The 17,251-nt window shown below is 38.1% G+C and overlaps 1 protein-coding gene across 14 annotated transcripts in view; it reads left to right on the top strand.

The window, feature by feature from the left end:
• Positions 1-17,251, top strand: part of BPTF (bromodomain PHD finger transcription factor) — a 144,352-nt gene that overhangs the window by 44,167 nt on the left and 82,934 nt on the right. For 10 of the 14 annotated variants that reach the window (XM_060080483.1, XM_060080477.1, XM_060080488.1 and 7 more), the window contains exons 3-5: positions 5,575-5,798; positions 9,289-9,492; positions 10,046-10,234. In XM_060080483.1, coding sequence (XP_059936466.1) covers positions 5,575-5,798; positions 9,289-9,492; positions 10,046-10,234 — 617 coding nt within the window. The remainder of the gene's footprint in view (positions 1-5,574; positions 5,799-9,288; positions 9,493-10,045; positions 10,235-17,251) is intronic. The other 4 variants (XM_060080489.1, XM_060080487.1, XM_060080485.1 and 1 more) reach the window with 1 other exon arrangement.

The raw sequence follows: 17,251 nt of genomic DNA, 5'->3' as shown, positions 1-17,251 counted from the left end.
ACTCCTGAACCGCATTCGTTTCCTGTGGCTGCTGTAACAAGGCAAAGTGAGAGATTAATTTACTCACAGTTATGGAGGCTAGAAGTAAAAAATCAAGGTGGGTCCACTCCCTCCAAAGGCTCTAGGAAAGAATTCTTTTCCTTGCCCTTTCCAGCTTCTAGTGCCCCAAGTGTTCCTTGGCTTGCTGGCAGCATAATTCCAATCTCTGCCAACCTCTGTCTCTTCAAGAAAGTCTAGGCCTTTTCTGTCAAGTGCCTCAAAATTCTTCCAGCCTTTTCCCATTTCCCAGTTCCTAAGCCACTCCCACGTTTTTAAGTATCTGTTATAGCAGCACTTCCTTTCCCAGTATCAAAAATTTGTTTTAGGGGACTTTCCTGGTGGCGCAGTGGTTAAGAATCCGCCTGCCAATGCAGGGGACACGGGTTCGAGCCTGGTCTGGGAAGATCCCACATGCCGTGGAGCAGCTAAGCCTGTGTGCCACAACTACTGAGCCTGCGGTCTAGAGCCCACAAGCCACAACTACTGAGCCTGTGTGCCACAGCTACTGAAGGCTGCATGCCACAACTACTGAGCCTGCGCTCTAGAGCCTGCGAGCCACAACTACTGAGCCCTTGTGCCACAGCTATGAAGCCCGCATGCCACAGCTACTGAGTTCGCGCTCTAGAGCCTGCGAGCTACAACTGCTGAGCCCGTGTGCCACAACTACTGAAGCCCGCATGCCACAACTACTGAGCCCGTGCTCTAGAGCCCACGTGCCACAACTACTGAAGCCTGCATGCCACAACTACTGAGCCCGCGCTCTAGAGCCCACGAGCCACAACTGCTGAGCCTGCGTGCCACAACTACTGAAGCCTGCATGCCACAACTACTGAGCCTGTGCTCTAGAGCCCGTGAGCCACAACTGCTGAGCCTGCGTGCCACAACTATTGAGCCCGCGCTCTAGAGCCCTTGGACCACAACTACGAAGCCTGCATGCCACAACTACTGAGCTTGCACTCTAGAGCCCGTGAGCCACAGCTGCTGAGCCCGCGTGCCACAACTACTGAACCCGTGCTCTAGAGCCCGTGGACCACAAACGAAGCCTGCATGCCACAACTACTGAGCTTGTGCTCTAGAGCCCACGTGCCACAACTACTGAAGCCTGCATGCCACAACTACTGAGCCCGCGCTCTAGAGCCCACGAGCCACAACTGCTGAGCCTGCGTGCCACAACTATTGAGCCCGCACTCTAGAGCCCTTGGACCACAACTACGAAGCCTGCATGCCACAACTACTGAGCTTGCACTCTAGAGCCCGTGAGCCACAGCTGCTGAGCCCGCGTGCCACAACTACTGAACCCGTGCTCTAGAGCCCGTGGACCACAACTACGAAGCCTGCATGCCACAACTACTGAGCTTGTGCTCTAGAGCCCGCGAGCCACAACTACTGAGCCCGTGTGCCACAACTACTGAAGCCCTCATGCCACAACTACTGAGCCTGCGCTCTAGAGCCCGCAAGCCACAGCTACTGAAGCCCGCGTGCCTAGAGCCCATGCTCTGCAACAAAGAGAAGCCACTGTAGTGAGAAGCCCGTGCACCACAATGAAGAGTAGCCCCCGCTCGCCACAACTAGAGAAAGCCCATGTGCAGCAACAAAGACCCAATGCAGCCAAAAAAATAAGTTAAAAAATTAAATCATTTAAAAAAAAAAGCATGAAATCAAAATCTGTTTTAGTTTCCTAGGGCTGCCATAACAAATTGACCATAAAATGAGTTGTTTAAAGCAACAGGAGTTTATTCTCTCACGATTCTGGCAGCTAGAAGTTTGAAACCAGTGTCAGCAGGATTGTTTCTTTCTGGAGGCTCAGAGAGACTCTGTTCCATGCCTGTCTCCTGGCTTCTGGTGGTTGCTGGCCTTCCTTGGCGTCTCCTGGCTCATAGGTAAAGGCACATGACTCGAATCTCTGCTTCCACCTTCACATCACCTTCTCCACGTGTCTCTTTGAATCCTCTCCTCCTTTTGTAAGGATAGCAGTCATTTGATTTAGGGCTCACCCTAAATCCAGAATGATTTCATCTCAAGATCCTTAGCTAATTATATCTGCAAAGACCGTATTTCCAAAAAAAGTCACATTCTGTGGTTTCAGGTGGACATACCTTTCTGTCAACCCACCACACTAGCGTTCCTCACTCTTAGTTTCTGTGGGTTTGTTTAGAAATGAAACTCAAAACGTACTGTTAGTCATTAACCTCTTACTTATCTTGCCTAAGTAAAAGCCAAACAGACTTTAAAATGTAGGCATATAATCTGTAAGTTTGCTGTTAATTGTATTTTTGGCCCATATTTTCATTCCATTCTGTCCTCCCCTGCCACCCTGTCAACTCCTTGAGCTGAGCAGTGACTTCAGGGAAGCCAGGCCAGTTTGGGTGTGCAGAAGGAACGTTGTGGAGACAGAGCTTCTGTAGAAACCAAATTCTAACCCCATAAACAAAGGTACTTACAAAGTGATGTATAGTCATCTAAGAAAGCAGTTGTCACTTTTACAATTAGAACAAATAATCTTGGTTATATAAACTGTGTAAATGTGCCCAAGTATATCAATATTAAAACTTCTTTGAAAGCATTAGCTGTTATTGTTCACTCAGTTTTGCTGCTTTATGCTTTTGATGAATTTATCCTTCTGTAGCTTCAAGAAGAAAAAAAAGGTCATTGTTGAGTATTATCTTTGATGAGCAGAATAAAAAATAGAGCTATTTTTACTTTTTTTTTAATATATATTTTTGGCTGCATCGGGTCTTAGTTGCGGCATGTGGGATCTTTCGTTGCTTCTTGTGGGCTTCTCTCTAGTTGTGGCATGCAGGCTCCAGAGTGCATGGGCTCTGTAGTTGCGGCATGCGGGCTCAGTAGTTGTGGGCGCGGGCATAGTTGCCCGCTTCATGTGGAATCTTAGTTCCCCAACCAGGGATTGAACCTGTGTCCCTTGCATTGGAAGGAGGATTCTTAACCACTGGACCACCAGGGAAGTCCCCAAATAGAGCTGTTTTTAGAGGGACATTGACAAAACTGTACATTTAGGGGAAGAATATCAGAGTAGTGACGACTGGAAAACATGCTGTATGAGGAATAAAGTATTTGAGCATGTTTGGCCTGAAAAGAAAAAAAAGGGGTAAAATTATAGATGTTGTGAAAGAGTTGAAGGACTGTGTGTGGAGGAGGTGTTAGGTTTATTTCAGAGAATTCTAGCAGGCAGAATCAGGATGGATTGGTGGAAACACTAGGTGTGTGTCATCTCTTAAAAGGAAAAAACTTTCTAACAGAGCAGTTCCAATCTAGAATGGCCCACCACCATATGAAGTTGTGAATTCTCTGTTAAGATGGAAATTAAGATTAAAATTAAGATTAAGTGTTCTCTGTTAAGATGGAAATGATGCAGATGCCAGCATGGGCTAAGTCAGTCGACCGATAAGGATGCTTTCAGTAGCCTGTGAGTTGCTTGAAAAATTGGACAGAATGTCCATTTAATTAAATTTGTTCCCATAGCATCTCACTTTCATGTAGAAATCTTATGCGTATAAATTGTTTTCTACCCAAAAAACGTTTTTATGTAGAATGTTTTTCTTGTTCCATTGAAATTTGTAGATATTTCTGAATCAAGAGGAAAAAAGCAAACAAGGAAAGAATTTGATATCTTTAAACAGAGGAAAAATCCTTAAGATTGAAATCTTAGAAAACAAAGAATTAGGCTGGCCTGTAACTCTTGTGCTCCGTCAAAGCTCACTATGTACTTTTTATTTATTTATTATTTATTTTTGGCTGCATTGGGTCTTTGTTGCTGCGTGCGGCTTTCTCTAGTTGCGGCGAGCGCAGGCTACTCTTCGTCGCGGTGCGTGGGCTTCTCATTGCGGTGGCTTCTCTTGTTGCAGAGCCCAGGCTCTAGGTGCACAGGCTTCAGTAATTGTGGTACATGGGCTCAGTAGTTGTGGCTCGCGGGCTCTAGAATGCAGGCTCAGTACTTGTGGCACACGGGCTCAGCCACTCCACGGCATTTGGGATCTTCCCAGACCAGGGCTCGAACTCATGTCCCCTGCATTGGCAGGCGGATTCTTAACCACTGCGCCACCAGGGAAGCCCCCTATTAATCTTTTTATTTAGAGGATTCTGACATCTTTAACGTTTTAAATTGGAGTAGACCATTGTTACCACTCAGTCATAAAAAGTCAGTAGAAATACCCACTGTAGAGTGAAATCTAGAGTAGCTTAAAAAAAATGATTTTCAGAAATTTTTGTAAAAAGCTTCTAACAGAAATATATTAATATCATATGTCAGCAGATGCTGATTTGAAAGAGGGAAAACAGGGACCCTTTATTACTCTCTTTTTCTTTAAAATGTTTGATAATTTTGATATCTTTTTATTTATCCATGATTTAATATATCCCTTCTTCAGAATTATTGAATGTCTCATTCCTGGAATTCTGCTACATTTTAATTTATTTACTATCTTACTAGTAACAATAATATTTTCTATTTATTGATCACTAATGATGTTTTCCAGACACTATGATAGATGCTTTATTATAATACCTTTATTTACCTTATAATATCTTACAGGGTCCCTCAAGACAGGTAGTTATCCCCATTTTACCAGTGGGATGAATAAAATGTCTCAGAGGCTCAGAGGAGTTGTGTCTTGTCCACGTTCACATATCTCATTTAAAGCCATATCTTTCTTAAGGTGCTCTTCTTTCAGCTTCGTGAGTTTGCCTTTGAGCAGACAGGAATGTTAGACTCTTTCTTGTTAGGTACCTCACACACACTCCTGAATTCTTCTGAATGTGAGAAGAACTGAGTCACATATGTTTCTCGAAGTCTGGTCCTAGACATTAATTTGCCTTGTGTTTTTAGTTACTAGTGTTGAAGTCTCCACCTCCATTACAAGTGACTGGCATCTTCAGAGAGATTTAAGCAGGAAAAGAAGCTGCTGTGCTCTTCTTCTTTCCAGTTTGAGCTTTGATTGTCCATTAAGAAAGAGAGATGAGGCATTGTTACTCGATTGAGATGACTCCTTCAGGGACCAGAATTTAGCAGAGCATTTACACCATTTGGATGGAAATGTTTCTAAACTATACTGTAATGTGAACCTGCTCTGTACCTGCCAAGTACTGAACATAGTTTAAATATTTTTGGTTAAAGTTCTGCTCCTCGTATTGTTACAGTGATGAGCTTAAAGTTGATTGAAGTGTAACCAAGACTGTCCTCCACCAAGTACTCACACGCTCTGAATTTTAAGGTCCTGTTTCTGCATGTCATGTTTTTAGATATCTTTCTTTGCTGCTATACGAATTCCTCTCTTGCCACTACTACAAGCAAATTATTTTATCCTAAGCTGCTATGGGCTAGGAAATCAAAATAATTAGAGGTTCAAATAAAATGAGTACCTTGAGTTTGAATGAAACTTGACAGGATCTCTTATGAGCAAATATACTGAGCTTTAGCGCACAATCTTTGTGTGTTTTAACTTCCACTGGATAGATAAAATTGTCAGGTAAGTGCCATTTTGTCTAACATCACAGTGTTTTTGTGCTTTTTTTAAACAGAGAAGAAGATACAGAAAATGAAAATGAAAAGAAAATTTGGTACTACAGCACAAAGGTCCAGCTTGCAGAATTAATTGACTGTCTAGACAAAGATTACTGGGAAGCAGAACTCTGCAAAGTTCTAGAAGAAATGCGTGAAGAAATCCACCGGCACATGGACATAACTGAAGACCTGACCAATAAGGCTCGGGGCAGTAATAAATCCTTTCTGGCGGCAGCTAATGGTGAGAGGAAAATTTTCTTATTTTACTTTTTGTTACATTTCTTGGTATGAAATCACTACAAAATATGAAAATATATTAAAATTTTCAAGTATGGTTATTTTATTTTAATTCTCTATATTTCATTTTCTCAGGAGAACCTTGTTCATCCTAACATAAATTAGGGATCCTATGCATTTTAGTGTTTTGTACCTTGCCTTGCTCATTACTGAGATTCCCCAAATTATATTTGTTTGTTTCTTTAATTCAAGAATTTTATTAATAAACCTTTTAGGGAGTCCTAGTTTTAATTATGAGAAATGGTATTCCTTTAAAATTTACTCTTTGCTTTTTTTCTAATAAACTTTTAATTTGAAGGAAGTTTATTTTTGGAATACATTTTTCTGAGAGGAGATGGTTTTTAAAGTTTGGTAGGTTAATTCTTTCTGTTTAATTTTGAAATATTCCTGCAGAGTATAGAATATACATGTTTATAGAATATGCATATTTATTACAGATCAGATACAACCTAAATTGATTATTTTTTCTTTCATCCCTTAATGTTTTTTTCTCCCCCTGACCTTTTTGGTCTATTTTTCTTACGGCTATGAGTGCCATAGGTTTTGAACTGAAAATACGGACATATAGACTGACAAATATTTGTATACTTGATAGAGTAGGCAACAAGATAGAATATTTGAAATTAGAACCTTTATAGAAAATCAGAGATCTTTGATCATCCTACCTGTGCTTTTTATCTAATTTAGATGATCTAATTTGTAGGTTTAAAAAAAAAGTTTAATCCCCATTAAATGGCATGAGGGAAGTTGGGATGAATGTGTAACATTTTGGTTTGGAAAAGCTGGCAGTTGAAGATCAGCGGGGAGCTATGTTTGAAAGTAAGAAATAATATGGCTCTAAGAAAAGCAAGTAATTGGTTTATAAATTTTCTTTTTCTAAATAAAAAGTTCTTTAAAAAAGAGTGATTGAGGGGCCTCCCTGGTGGCGCAGTGGTTGAGAGTCCGCCTGCCGATGCAGGGGATACGGGTTCGTGCCCCGGTATGGGAGGATCCCATATGCCGCGGAGCGGCTGGGCCCGTGAGCCATGGCCGCTGGGCCTGCGCGTCCGGAGCCTGTGCTCCGCAACGGGAGAGGCCACAACAGAGAGAGGCCCGCATACCGCAAAAAGAAAAAAAAAAAAAAAAAAAAAAAAGAGTGATTGAGATACTTCCATTGATAGGTTTAGTGTACTTAGCAAGAGTAAATGCAGCTTGGGGAAATAGGAACTGAAAACAGTATAGATGTATAGATAGGTAAAAGGATATAAGGAAACGATGTAAAAAAGGATCTGGGGTGACTTGGATGACGAAGAAGACAGAAAATATACCAATTAGGATTCCTCTGTTTGAAATTGTTGTCCTACACATGTCCTTAGATGTTCATATAATCATTGACTTAGAACTCTTACAGGAATTAGGAGTAGAGAAGGTGAGCGAGAGTAAGGAATTAACTCCAACTGCCTCAATTTAATCACTTTACCAGAGAGGTCAGTGTTTTTCAGTGATGACTTTACAAGGTTTTTCTAATCCTAGGAAACCTACAATTTAGGAAATATTGATGAAAGTGAAGGTAGAGAACATTTAAAGAAAGGAAATGTAAACAAGGAAATTAAAAAATCCATAAAGAAGTACCATGGGTGCATGGCATTGGCATTAAAGATGTTTCTTCTTGTTTACAAACGTTGTACTCTAGTTGGTAGATTTATTTCTCATGAGAGTACAGTTTAGCAATTCTGAAACTGGTTTACTGTGTATAACAGGATTGACCAAATAAATATGTTGTAATGAAAACAGAACTTCTGTCAGAGAAGTTACAAAAAAACAAGAGAGCAGTGCTTGAATGAACCACACACGTACCCCCTGCCACACACAGATAGATACAGAAACAATAAAGATGTATATATACATATATATATACGTAGGTTAGTGTACATATATACATTTTCTAGGTCTGTTGGTGCCCCAGTAGTACCAAGTACACATAGTGCCCAGATCACGACTTCTTTTCTTTTTAAGATGTTGGGGGTAGGAGTTTATTAATTAATTAATTAATTTTTGCTGTGTTGCGTCTTCGTTTCTGTGCGAGGGCTTTCTCTAGTTGCGGCAAGCGGGGGCCACTCTTCATCGCGGTGCGTGGGCATCTCACTATCGCGGCCTCTCTGTTGCAGAGCACAGGCTCCAGACGCACAGGCTCAGTAGTTGTGGCTCACGGGCCTAGTTGCTCTGCAGCACGTGGGATCCTCCCAGACCAGGGCTTGAACCCGTGTCCCCTGCATTAGCAGGCAGATTCTCAACCACTGTGCCACCAGGGAAGCCCCAGATCACGACTTCTAAATCTCATTCTCCAGGGGTTCCCTGGTGGCGCAGTGGTTGGGAGTCCGCCTGCCGATGCAGGGGATGCGGGTTCGTGCCCCGGTCCGGGAAGATCCCACGTGCTGCAGAGCGGCTGGGCTCGTGAGCCATGGCCGCTGAGCCTGTGCATCCTGAGCCTGTGCTCCGCAGCGGGAGAGGCCACAGCAGTGAGAGGCCCGCGTACCGGAAAAAAAAAAAAAATCTCATTCTCCAATTAAAAAAAGAATCAAGACTCCTTGAGAATTCTAGGGCTGGGGCAGAGAAAATACAAGGTGAGTCTGGAATATCTTGCAGTGCTGGAAAGTAAGGAAGCACAGAAGGAAGGAAGGAGGGAAGGAAGTGTGTTTAAAGGATATAGGACTCATGTGTTTAAAGGATACAGGACTTAGCCGGAAAAGCTCCCAATGGCCAAAAGCTGGACCGATTTGAGCAACAAAGTAAAAATGATAGTATTCGATCATAACCCAAAGAATATTATTAATATACAGGAGTCTATGCTGATATAACTTGTGGTCTGCACCCGTGCTGTAGTATCACTCCACCCAAGTTGAAAGAAAATTAGAGCCATTAGGGGTTTAGTGACTTGCAGAAAGTTATGGGACTTCAGAAAGAAATGTTTCCAAATGGGGCTCTGTTTTCTCATTTTACAGTGGAGGCCTGAAGATTTAGTAGCCTACCCCCAGGCTCACGTAGTTAATTCAGGTCAGATCTGTGCTAGGTCCTGGGTCTCTAGGTTTTTGTTACTGTACCACACTGCCCAGACTGTGGGTCTGTGTCAGCTTAACAGGTTTTCTCCTATGGCAGAGGATATCACAGTAATCTATATCAATCTCAATTTTAAAAGATAGACTAATTTTTCTTTCTTTTTTAAAAAAGAAATTAGAGCCTATATTAGCATGTATTTTCTAGAAGTGAAGATAACCAAATCGATTGAGTTCTCTAAACATCAAAATGTTACTGGTAATCTTGATCCTTATTTCATAGTTCTTAATGCTTTTAGCAAATTTATCTTTAATAACTTGTATTGAAACTCTTAAGTGGCATTTGTAGTACTTTTATACTTGGTATATATGGAAACATAATTTTTATTTGTATTATTACAGAAGAAATTTTGGAAACTATAAGAGCCAAAAAAGGAGACATTGATATTGTTAAAAGTCCAGAAGAAATAGAAAAGGAGAAGAATGAGACTGAGAATAATAACTCCAAAGATGCTGAGAAAAGCAGAGAGGAGTTTGAAGACCAGAGTCTTGAAAAAGACAGTGATGACAAAACACCAGATGATCCTGAGCAAGGAAAATCTGAGGGTAAAAACATTATTTGGTTAAAAAGAAATATTTCATCAGTGTTATTTAAGAAAACTCCAGTTTTACTTGCAAAATGAAAATGAATCTTTTTTATTGCAAACAGCTATTTAATTTTACATTTCTGAAGAGATTAGGATACCCTTCCTCCTTATAACATGTACAGTCATTGTAATGAGTTTTATATATTGGTGGATTTGCTATAATGTTATACCCATATCTCTATTTATACTTCTTAATAAGGTGCCATTTCTCTGTAAGATTTGTTGGTGAAAATCACTGTTTTTATAACAGAATATACACTTTTGTATGTGATATAATACATTCCTTTTTATGTTAACTACTTAAACATTCTTAATATATCAAATATTCTTAAATACCCTTTGGATTACCTGCTGCAGAATTATCCCAGAATCTAATTGCTTCAAAATGGCCATCGAATAGAAGCCAGGTTTTTTGGTGATCATTCATTTTTAGTAGTTGACTGAATGTGGCCATTTGTCCTAAAGCAATTTTAAAGGATATCTTTAAAGTTTTGTTGTGCATTTTACTGTAGAGCCAACAGAAGTTGGGGATAAAGGTAACTCTGTGTCAGCAAATCTTGGCGACAACACAACAAATGCTTCTTCAGAAGAGACTAGTCCCTCTGAAGGGAGGAGTCCCGTGGGGTGTCTCTCAGAAACCCATGATAGCAGCAACATGGCAGAGAAGAAGGTGGCATCTGAGCTCCCCCAGGATGTGCCAGGTACAGAGGGCAGTGTATCAATGCCTCTGTAATGGGGGGGAAATCCTTCCCTTTAGTAGTAAAAGCTGAATGTCACCTAAAACTTTAAAGTATGTGTTCATTCATGCTGCTTGCTTACATAAGTGCCATCCCTGATTGCTAAGTTGTCACCTAACATTTGGAGTTTGACAGATGTTCTTGCATTTAGTGCTTGAAACTCATCATAATCTTCATGCTTTTTAAAGTTCATTTAGCTGTTTTTGTCTAATAGACTTATTTTTATATTTTATCACCAGACCATAGTGGCAGATATTTTGGTTTTAAGTACTCACATACTAATGGCTCAGTGTTGAATGATTTGACCATTCCAATTCTGTATGTACTAACAGATTAATTTTATGTTTGCATGTGGTCATGTAAGTTTTTTTTTAACAACATCTCAAACCATAATGTTATAATAGAAAACCATTGTCACAATATATTTTGACGTGAAAATGTAAGTTAACCAGTAAATATTTTAAGCTTTTTAAAATTAAAATTATACTCAAAATAAGTTATATCACACCAAGAATGTTATTATGCCTTTCCTTTTGCCTTTTCTAAAAATGAAAAAAAATTTTTTATTATATGAGCTGCGTGTATATTTTTGAAAAACAAATTAGAAAATTTAGATGAGCAAAACAAGAAAAGAAATACTGGTAATCCTATCAAAAGTCAATAATTATAGTTAATACTGTATTGGAAATCCTTAAAGAGTTTTTCTGTGTATTATAAGAATGTCATATAGTTCTTTCCTTTCCCCCCACCCTCTTTATTTTAGCCATTCTGGTAGGAATGTAAGGATATCTTACTGTGATTTGAACTTGTAGTTCCCTGGTGACTAAGGATGTTGAGCACCTTTCGTGCGTGTGTGTGTGTGTGTGTGTGTGTGCGCGCGTGCGTGCGTGCGCGCGCCTATATATATATTTATATATTAAGTCATTTGGATAACTTCTGTTGAGAATTGCCTGTCAGTTCTTTTGTTCATTTTCTATCAAGTGGTATCTTTTCTGTGTGTATGGCTGTTTCACTGGCTGGGCTAAGTCCAGTCCCTCTACTCCATCCTGACTGGAAGCAAAAGTTTCTCCATTGATATTTTTAAAAATGTTAACCCAATCTCATCATACTCCTGGAATAAATACAACTTGGTTGTGATATGTTCTTGTTCTTATGTATTGTTGCATTTCATTTTTTAATATTTTGTTTAGGATTTTTGTGTCAACTTTCATGAATGAGATTGACTTGCAATTTTCTTTCTGTGATAATGTCTATGTCAGGATTTGATGCCTAGGTTATGCTGGCCTCATAAAATGAGTTGGTACAAGTTCCCACTTTTCCTTTTGTCTGCAAGAGTTTCTGTGGGTTGGTGTTATTTATTCCTTAAATGTTTGCTAAAGTCTTCTGGTCCTGGAGTTTCATTGTGGGAAAGTTATTAATTGTAGATTTCATTTCTTTGGTAGATAGTAGGCTACTCATATTTTCTGTTGTTTTCTTGTGTCAGTTTTAGTAAATTTTATTTTTCTAGGAATCTACCATTTCATTTAAATTTAAAATTTTATTGACATAATAACATCCTATTTTTTAAATGTTTATAGCATCTGTAGTGATCTCTTTTTTCAGTCGAGAAATTGGTTATCTGTTTTCTCTTAATCATTTCATAAGACTATTAACAATTTTTATGAATCTTTAAAAAAATAACTTTGGGCTTTGTTTGTCCTCTATATTTTTTCTCGTTTTTTATCTTATTTTTATTTCATTCCTTTTATTTTTTTTCATTTTTGTGAATTTTTCTTACCTGTCTTTTTTCAAAACCACTCTATTGAGGTATAATTGATATACAAAAAGCTGTACATATTTAATATATACAACTTGATGAGTTTGGAGATAAAGATATACCTGTGAAACCATCACCACAATCTATGACATAAACATATCCATCACCTCCAGAAGTTTCCCATACCCTCTTTTTATTTTTTATTTTATTTTTTGGTTGTGGACCATTTTTAAAGTCTTTATTGAATTTGTTACAGTATTGCTTCTGTTTTATGTTTTGGTTTTTTGGCCATGAGGCATGTGGGATCTTAGCTCCCTGACCAGGGATTGAACCTGCACCCCCTGCACTGGAAGGCAAAGTCCTAACCACTGGACCACCAGGGAAGTCCCTCTCATACCCTCTTCTTTTTTTTTTTTTAACATCTTTATTGGAATATAATTGCTTTACAATGGTGTACTAGTTTCTGCTTTATAACAACATGAATCAGTTATACATATAGATATATCTCATACCCTCTTTATTATTTTTTTCTTCTAGCTTCTTAAGATGGATGCTTTGATTATTTTTAATTTTCTATGTCTGTTGTCAAGGCTATAAATTTCCCTCTATGTACTGCTGTAGCTGCATCTCACAAACTTTAATGTGTTATTTTGTCTTTATCATTCAGTTTAAAATACTTTCTAATTTCTATTATGAAGTGTTTTTTTTTAACCCATTGCTTAGTTAGAAATATACTGTTTAATACTCAAACATTCAGAGATTTTCTTTTTTTTAATTATTAATTATTTAATTAATTTTTGGCTGCTTTGGGTCTTCATTGCTGTGTTCCGGCTTTCTCTAGTTGTGGTGAGTGGGGGCTACTCTTCCTTGCGGTGCACGGGCTTCTCTTGTTGTGGAGCACAGGCTCTAGGCACGCGGGCTTCAGTAGTTGTGGCACGCTGCTCAGTAGTTGTGGCTCCCAGGCTGTAGAGCTCAGGCTCAGTCGTTGTGGCACATGGGCTTAGTTGCTCTGCGGTGTGTGGGATCTTCCTGGACTAGGGCTCGAACCCATGTCCCGTGCATTGGCAGGCGGATTCTTAACCACTGCGCCACCAGGGAAGTCCTAGAGATTTCTAGTTATCTTTTTTATTGATTTCTAGTTTAACACACTGTAGTCAGAGAACATTCTGTACATGATTTATGTCCTTTAAGATTTGTTGAGGCTTGTCTTGTGGTCCAGCATTTGGTTAATGTTGATAAACTGTCTCATATACACTTGAAGAGGATATCTATTTTTAGTTTTGGGGTGCAGTACAGAACAACTAGGTCAGGGTTTTAATTGTGTTGTTGAAATCTATATGTTTGCTATTTTTTTTCCCTCTATGCAAGATAATATTCTTTATTGGAGTATAATTGCTTTATAATGGTGTGTTAGTTTCTGCTTTATAACATATGCAAGATACTTCTAAGTTACTTCTATTTACTGTGGGGTTGCCTTTTTATCTTTTAAATATTTTTAGTTTTTGCATTATATAGTTTGAGCCTGTGTTATTAGGTGCACATAATTTTTATATTGTTGAATTAACTTTATCTTTGTGAAATGTCCTTTATCTTTAATAATACTACTAAACTACAGCAACTTTCTTTTGATTAGCGTTTGTATTTTATATCTTTTCTGGAATAGAAAGATACTTAAAAATAACCCGAGAATTTAAAATCCCTTTCAAAATATATCTACTTTAGAATTTCTTTAGAAATATATACACACATATGTATACATATATATGGATATGCATATTTATTTATTTCAATCTTTATTTTGTCAAGTCCCGTCAGAGAGCACTATCATTTTCTTATGATAGATGACATTATGCAAAGGAAAAATTATAAATCTGTGGTCTGAAAATCTAAAGGAGTGAGAACATAAGAAAAATGGGCAGATTTCATGATTTCAAATTGGGTGTGATTCAGAAAGATTTTATGTGGCTGAGATTGAAGTTTAAACTGAAAAGTTGGGCCATGTTTTGGGAAATGTTTATAGACATCACTTAAAAAAGTTAATCTCTGAATATCTGTTCCTCAGATTTTCCCCCGCTGCATCTGTATTCCAGACACTTCACTTCAGTTCATGAAAATGGTTATGTCTCCAAAAATGACCCCTTATAGAAAGTGTACTGTTTATTATTCAGTATAACTTCTTTCTAGTTAACAAATAGCTCAATTTCAGAATTACACTTTTGTTCTGGATTTTAGATTAGAAACTTTTGTACCGGATTGTCAGTTTTTCAGTATATAAGGAGAGACAGGGCATGTGTCTTTCTAGCATCTTAACCTCAAATGTACTATTGAGAATTTGTATTCAAACATATAATGCAGACAGCATTTGTTTTATTAAAGTTATGCCTCTAGATTTAATGCCTGGGACTAAGAAAATAGCAGCAGTAGATAAAACCAGCTTTATTTCCATAACTATTTATAATTGCTTTGAAAGTGTTTCCATGGACATATTGAAAGTCTAACATCTGTGAAGTTGAACTATAAGAACATATTAATTTAACCTGTTTCTTAACTTTTTGGGATAATGACATCTTAAAAGATAGTACTTTGCTTTAGGTATGGATTTTATTATAAGGAAATTAAGTGGATGTAAGAGGCTGTTGATACTGGATGCTGAACTGATGTGCTTCTCGTTTACTTTTACCTCATTGAGTTGATTGATAATGGCTTTTGGAGGTTCTGCAGCTAAATATTACTCTTTTGTTTCTTATTCTTTTAAATGTGTTTGGTTTTAGCTTCTAGTCTGGAATATTTGAACTGTGAGGACTATTGGTAGGTAATACCTTCTTTGTGGTGTTTTAAAGCAAATGCTTGAGATTTCCTTAATCCTAATGAAGTAACGATGTAAAGAGTTCTAGAACAATTCCTCTCAACTGAAATGGAGGAAAACTTAAGACAACTTAACTTGGGACAAGTCAACAAAAAAGCTATGTATTGTGAGTTATGGTAGTCCTCAGCTTGTTAGCACCTTGAAAGTTTAAATGGATAGATTCTGAATTCAGTTTGCTTTCAGTGGGGTAATAGTTTTTTTTAAGATCAAAATACCTTGGGATGGGATTGATTGCCTATTTTTCTATGAAGTATTTTAAGATATGATGAGGTGGAATCTCTTAAGTCCTATCCCAGAGTTATTGTCTTGGTTAAAACCATACTTGGGGTGTATTGTATGCTGAAATAGTTTTTTGTGGGCTAGTCTAGAACCCAATCACTTTTTATTATACTTCTGTGAGAAAATGCACTCTGAATTCTGAGCTCATAAATGAGGGGATGTCTATCTACTGTTTCATTATTTGAGAAGATGATTTTTAGACAGTTATAAATTAAGAATACAGCACATTTCAAAACTAGATCTACAGATGTGAAAGGAATGATTAGTGAGGAATTTGATGCTATTCATGTGAGACTTCTTTTCTTCCAAATATATGCATTTTCCAACATGAGTTAGTTGATTATATTACTGGTTTACAGCTGTCAGATTTTAAGTTTGCCATTTCTATCTTTCATGTAAAATTTTCTTATTATGAACATGCACAAAAGTTAAGAGAATAGTATAGTGACCCCTCCCCCATATTTTAACACTTAGATTAGAAAATCATCAATATTTTGTCATACTAGTTTTACTCATGCTTTTCTTTTTTTTTTAACTGCTTTTTTGAGTGGGGAGGACTCAAATTTTTAAAAATCGCCCCCCTTTGACCCCAGGTGTACACTATTAGATAAATCATAATCCTTAGCTAATTGCACTCATCATTGGTCATTGCATAGTCCCCCTTCATTTATTCATTCACGTTTGCAATGATCTTTATTAATGAAATAAACACCTAGGAACCTATCACCCAAAACAGACGTCTAAGTCCTGCTTTGAAACTCACCTGTATCGAGCCATCTCCCTGTTCTCGTCGCCTGCATCCTTCTACCCTACCTGAAGTGATTGTCACCCTGAATCTTGTGTTCACTAATATTTTCTTTCCTTTTTATAACAGAAATCCAGTAGAATTAAGACTATTGATACTAGAGGTCAAAGTGATGTATAACCCACATAACTGTTGCTTCATTGAGTTGATCTACATGGTTTGCTAAAAACTATGTATTTCTGTTTTGGTTGTTTTAAACTGTGTAACAAGTATGTTGTGTTAAGTGTATCTTATTAAGTGTATGTGTTAAGTATAACTTCGGGGAACTTAATCTTTTCGCTTTATATTACTAATATAATGTTGTATGTTGCTGGAGCTCTTTCACATTAACTGTATTACAATACTCCTCTGTGTAACTATACCACACTTTATCCCCTTTCCTGATGATGTGAATTTGGGTTGCTTCCTTACTGCAGTATTTTTTTTTTTTTTTTTTTTTGCGGTACACGGGCCTCTCACTGTCATGGCCTCTCCCGTTGCGGAGCACAGGCTCCGGACGCGCAGGCTCAGCGGCCATGGCTCACGGGCCCAGCCGCTCCGCGGCATGTGGGATCTTCCCCGACCGGGGCACGAACCCGTGTCCCCTGCATCGGCAGGCGGACTCTCAACCACTGCACCACCAGGGAAGCCCTACTGCAGTATTTTAAAGCAAATCCCAGACATCATGTTATATCAGTCCTACATACATTTCTAAAGAATATGGACATTTTCTTGTATAATTACAGTGCCATTATCATTTTAATAAAATTGACAGCAATTCCTTACTATCATCTACTATCCAGTCAATTTAAATTTCCTCACTTAAATTTTTTTAAACATTGGCTGTGTTTTAAATAACTCCACATAAGATCCCCGCATGACATGACATTTGGTTTTATATCTACTGAGTCTCTTAATCTAGAGCATTCTCCCCTTCCCTGACTTTTTAAAGAATCCTAGTATATCCTACTGTGGAATATCCCACATCCAGGATTTTCTTTCCTTCTTCTTAGTGTTTAATTTGTTCTAAAGGCTTGATTAAATTCATTTTCAACTGTTTTTGGCAAGAATACTTCATAAGCTGTGTTCTGGGTATTTCACATCATATTGCATCAAAAGGCTCATCATGATGTCTGTATGTTTTACCTTTACAAATTCTAAGATTGATCAGTGAGTTCAAAATCAGCTGTCTATTTGGAAGTTATAGTATATGATTTCTAATTCTATAATTTTTTCAGTATTTTTTTAACTGGAATTCTTTTGTAAAGAATTTTCCCTCATTAACTAAGTCTATTT

The sequence above is a fragment of the Mesoplodon densirostris genome, chromosome 18, assembly GCF_025265405.1.
Source record: "Mesoplodon densirostris isolate mMesDen1 chromosome 18, mMesDen1 primary haplotype, whole genome shotgun sequence".
In the NCBI taxonomy this organism is placed as follows: Eukaryota; Metazoa; Chordata; class Mammalia; order Artiodactyla; family Ziphiidae; genus Mesoplodon; species Mesoplodon densirostris.
Note: the sequence above shows the minus strand (reverse complement) of the source record. Positions and strands in the feature narration are given on the sequence as shown.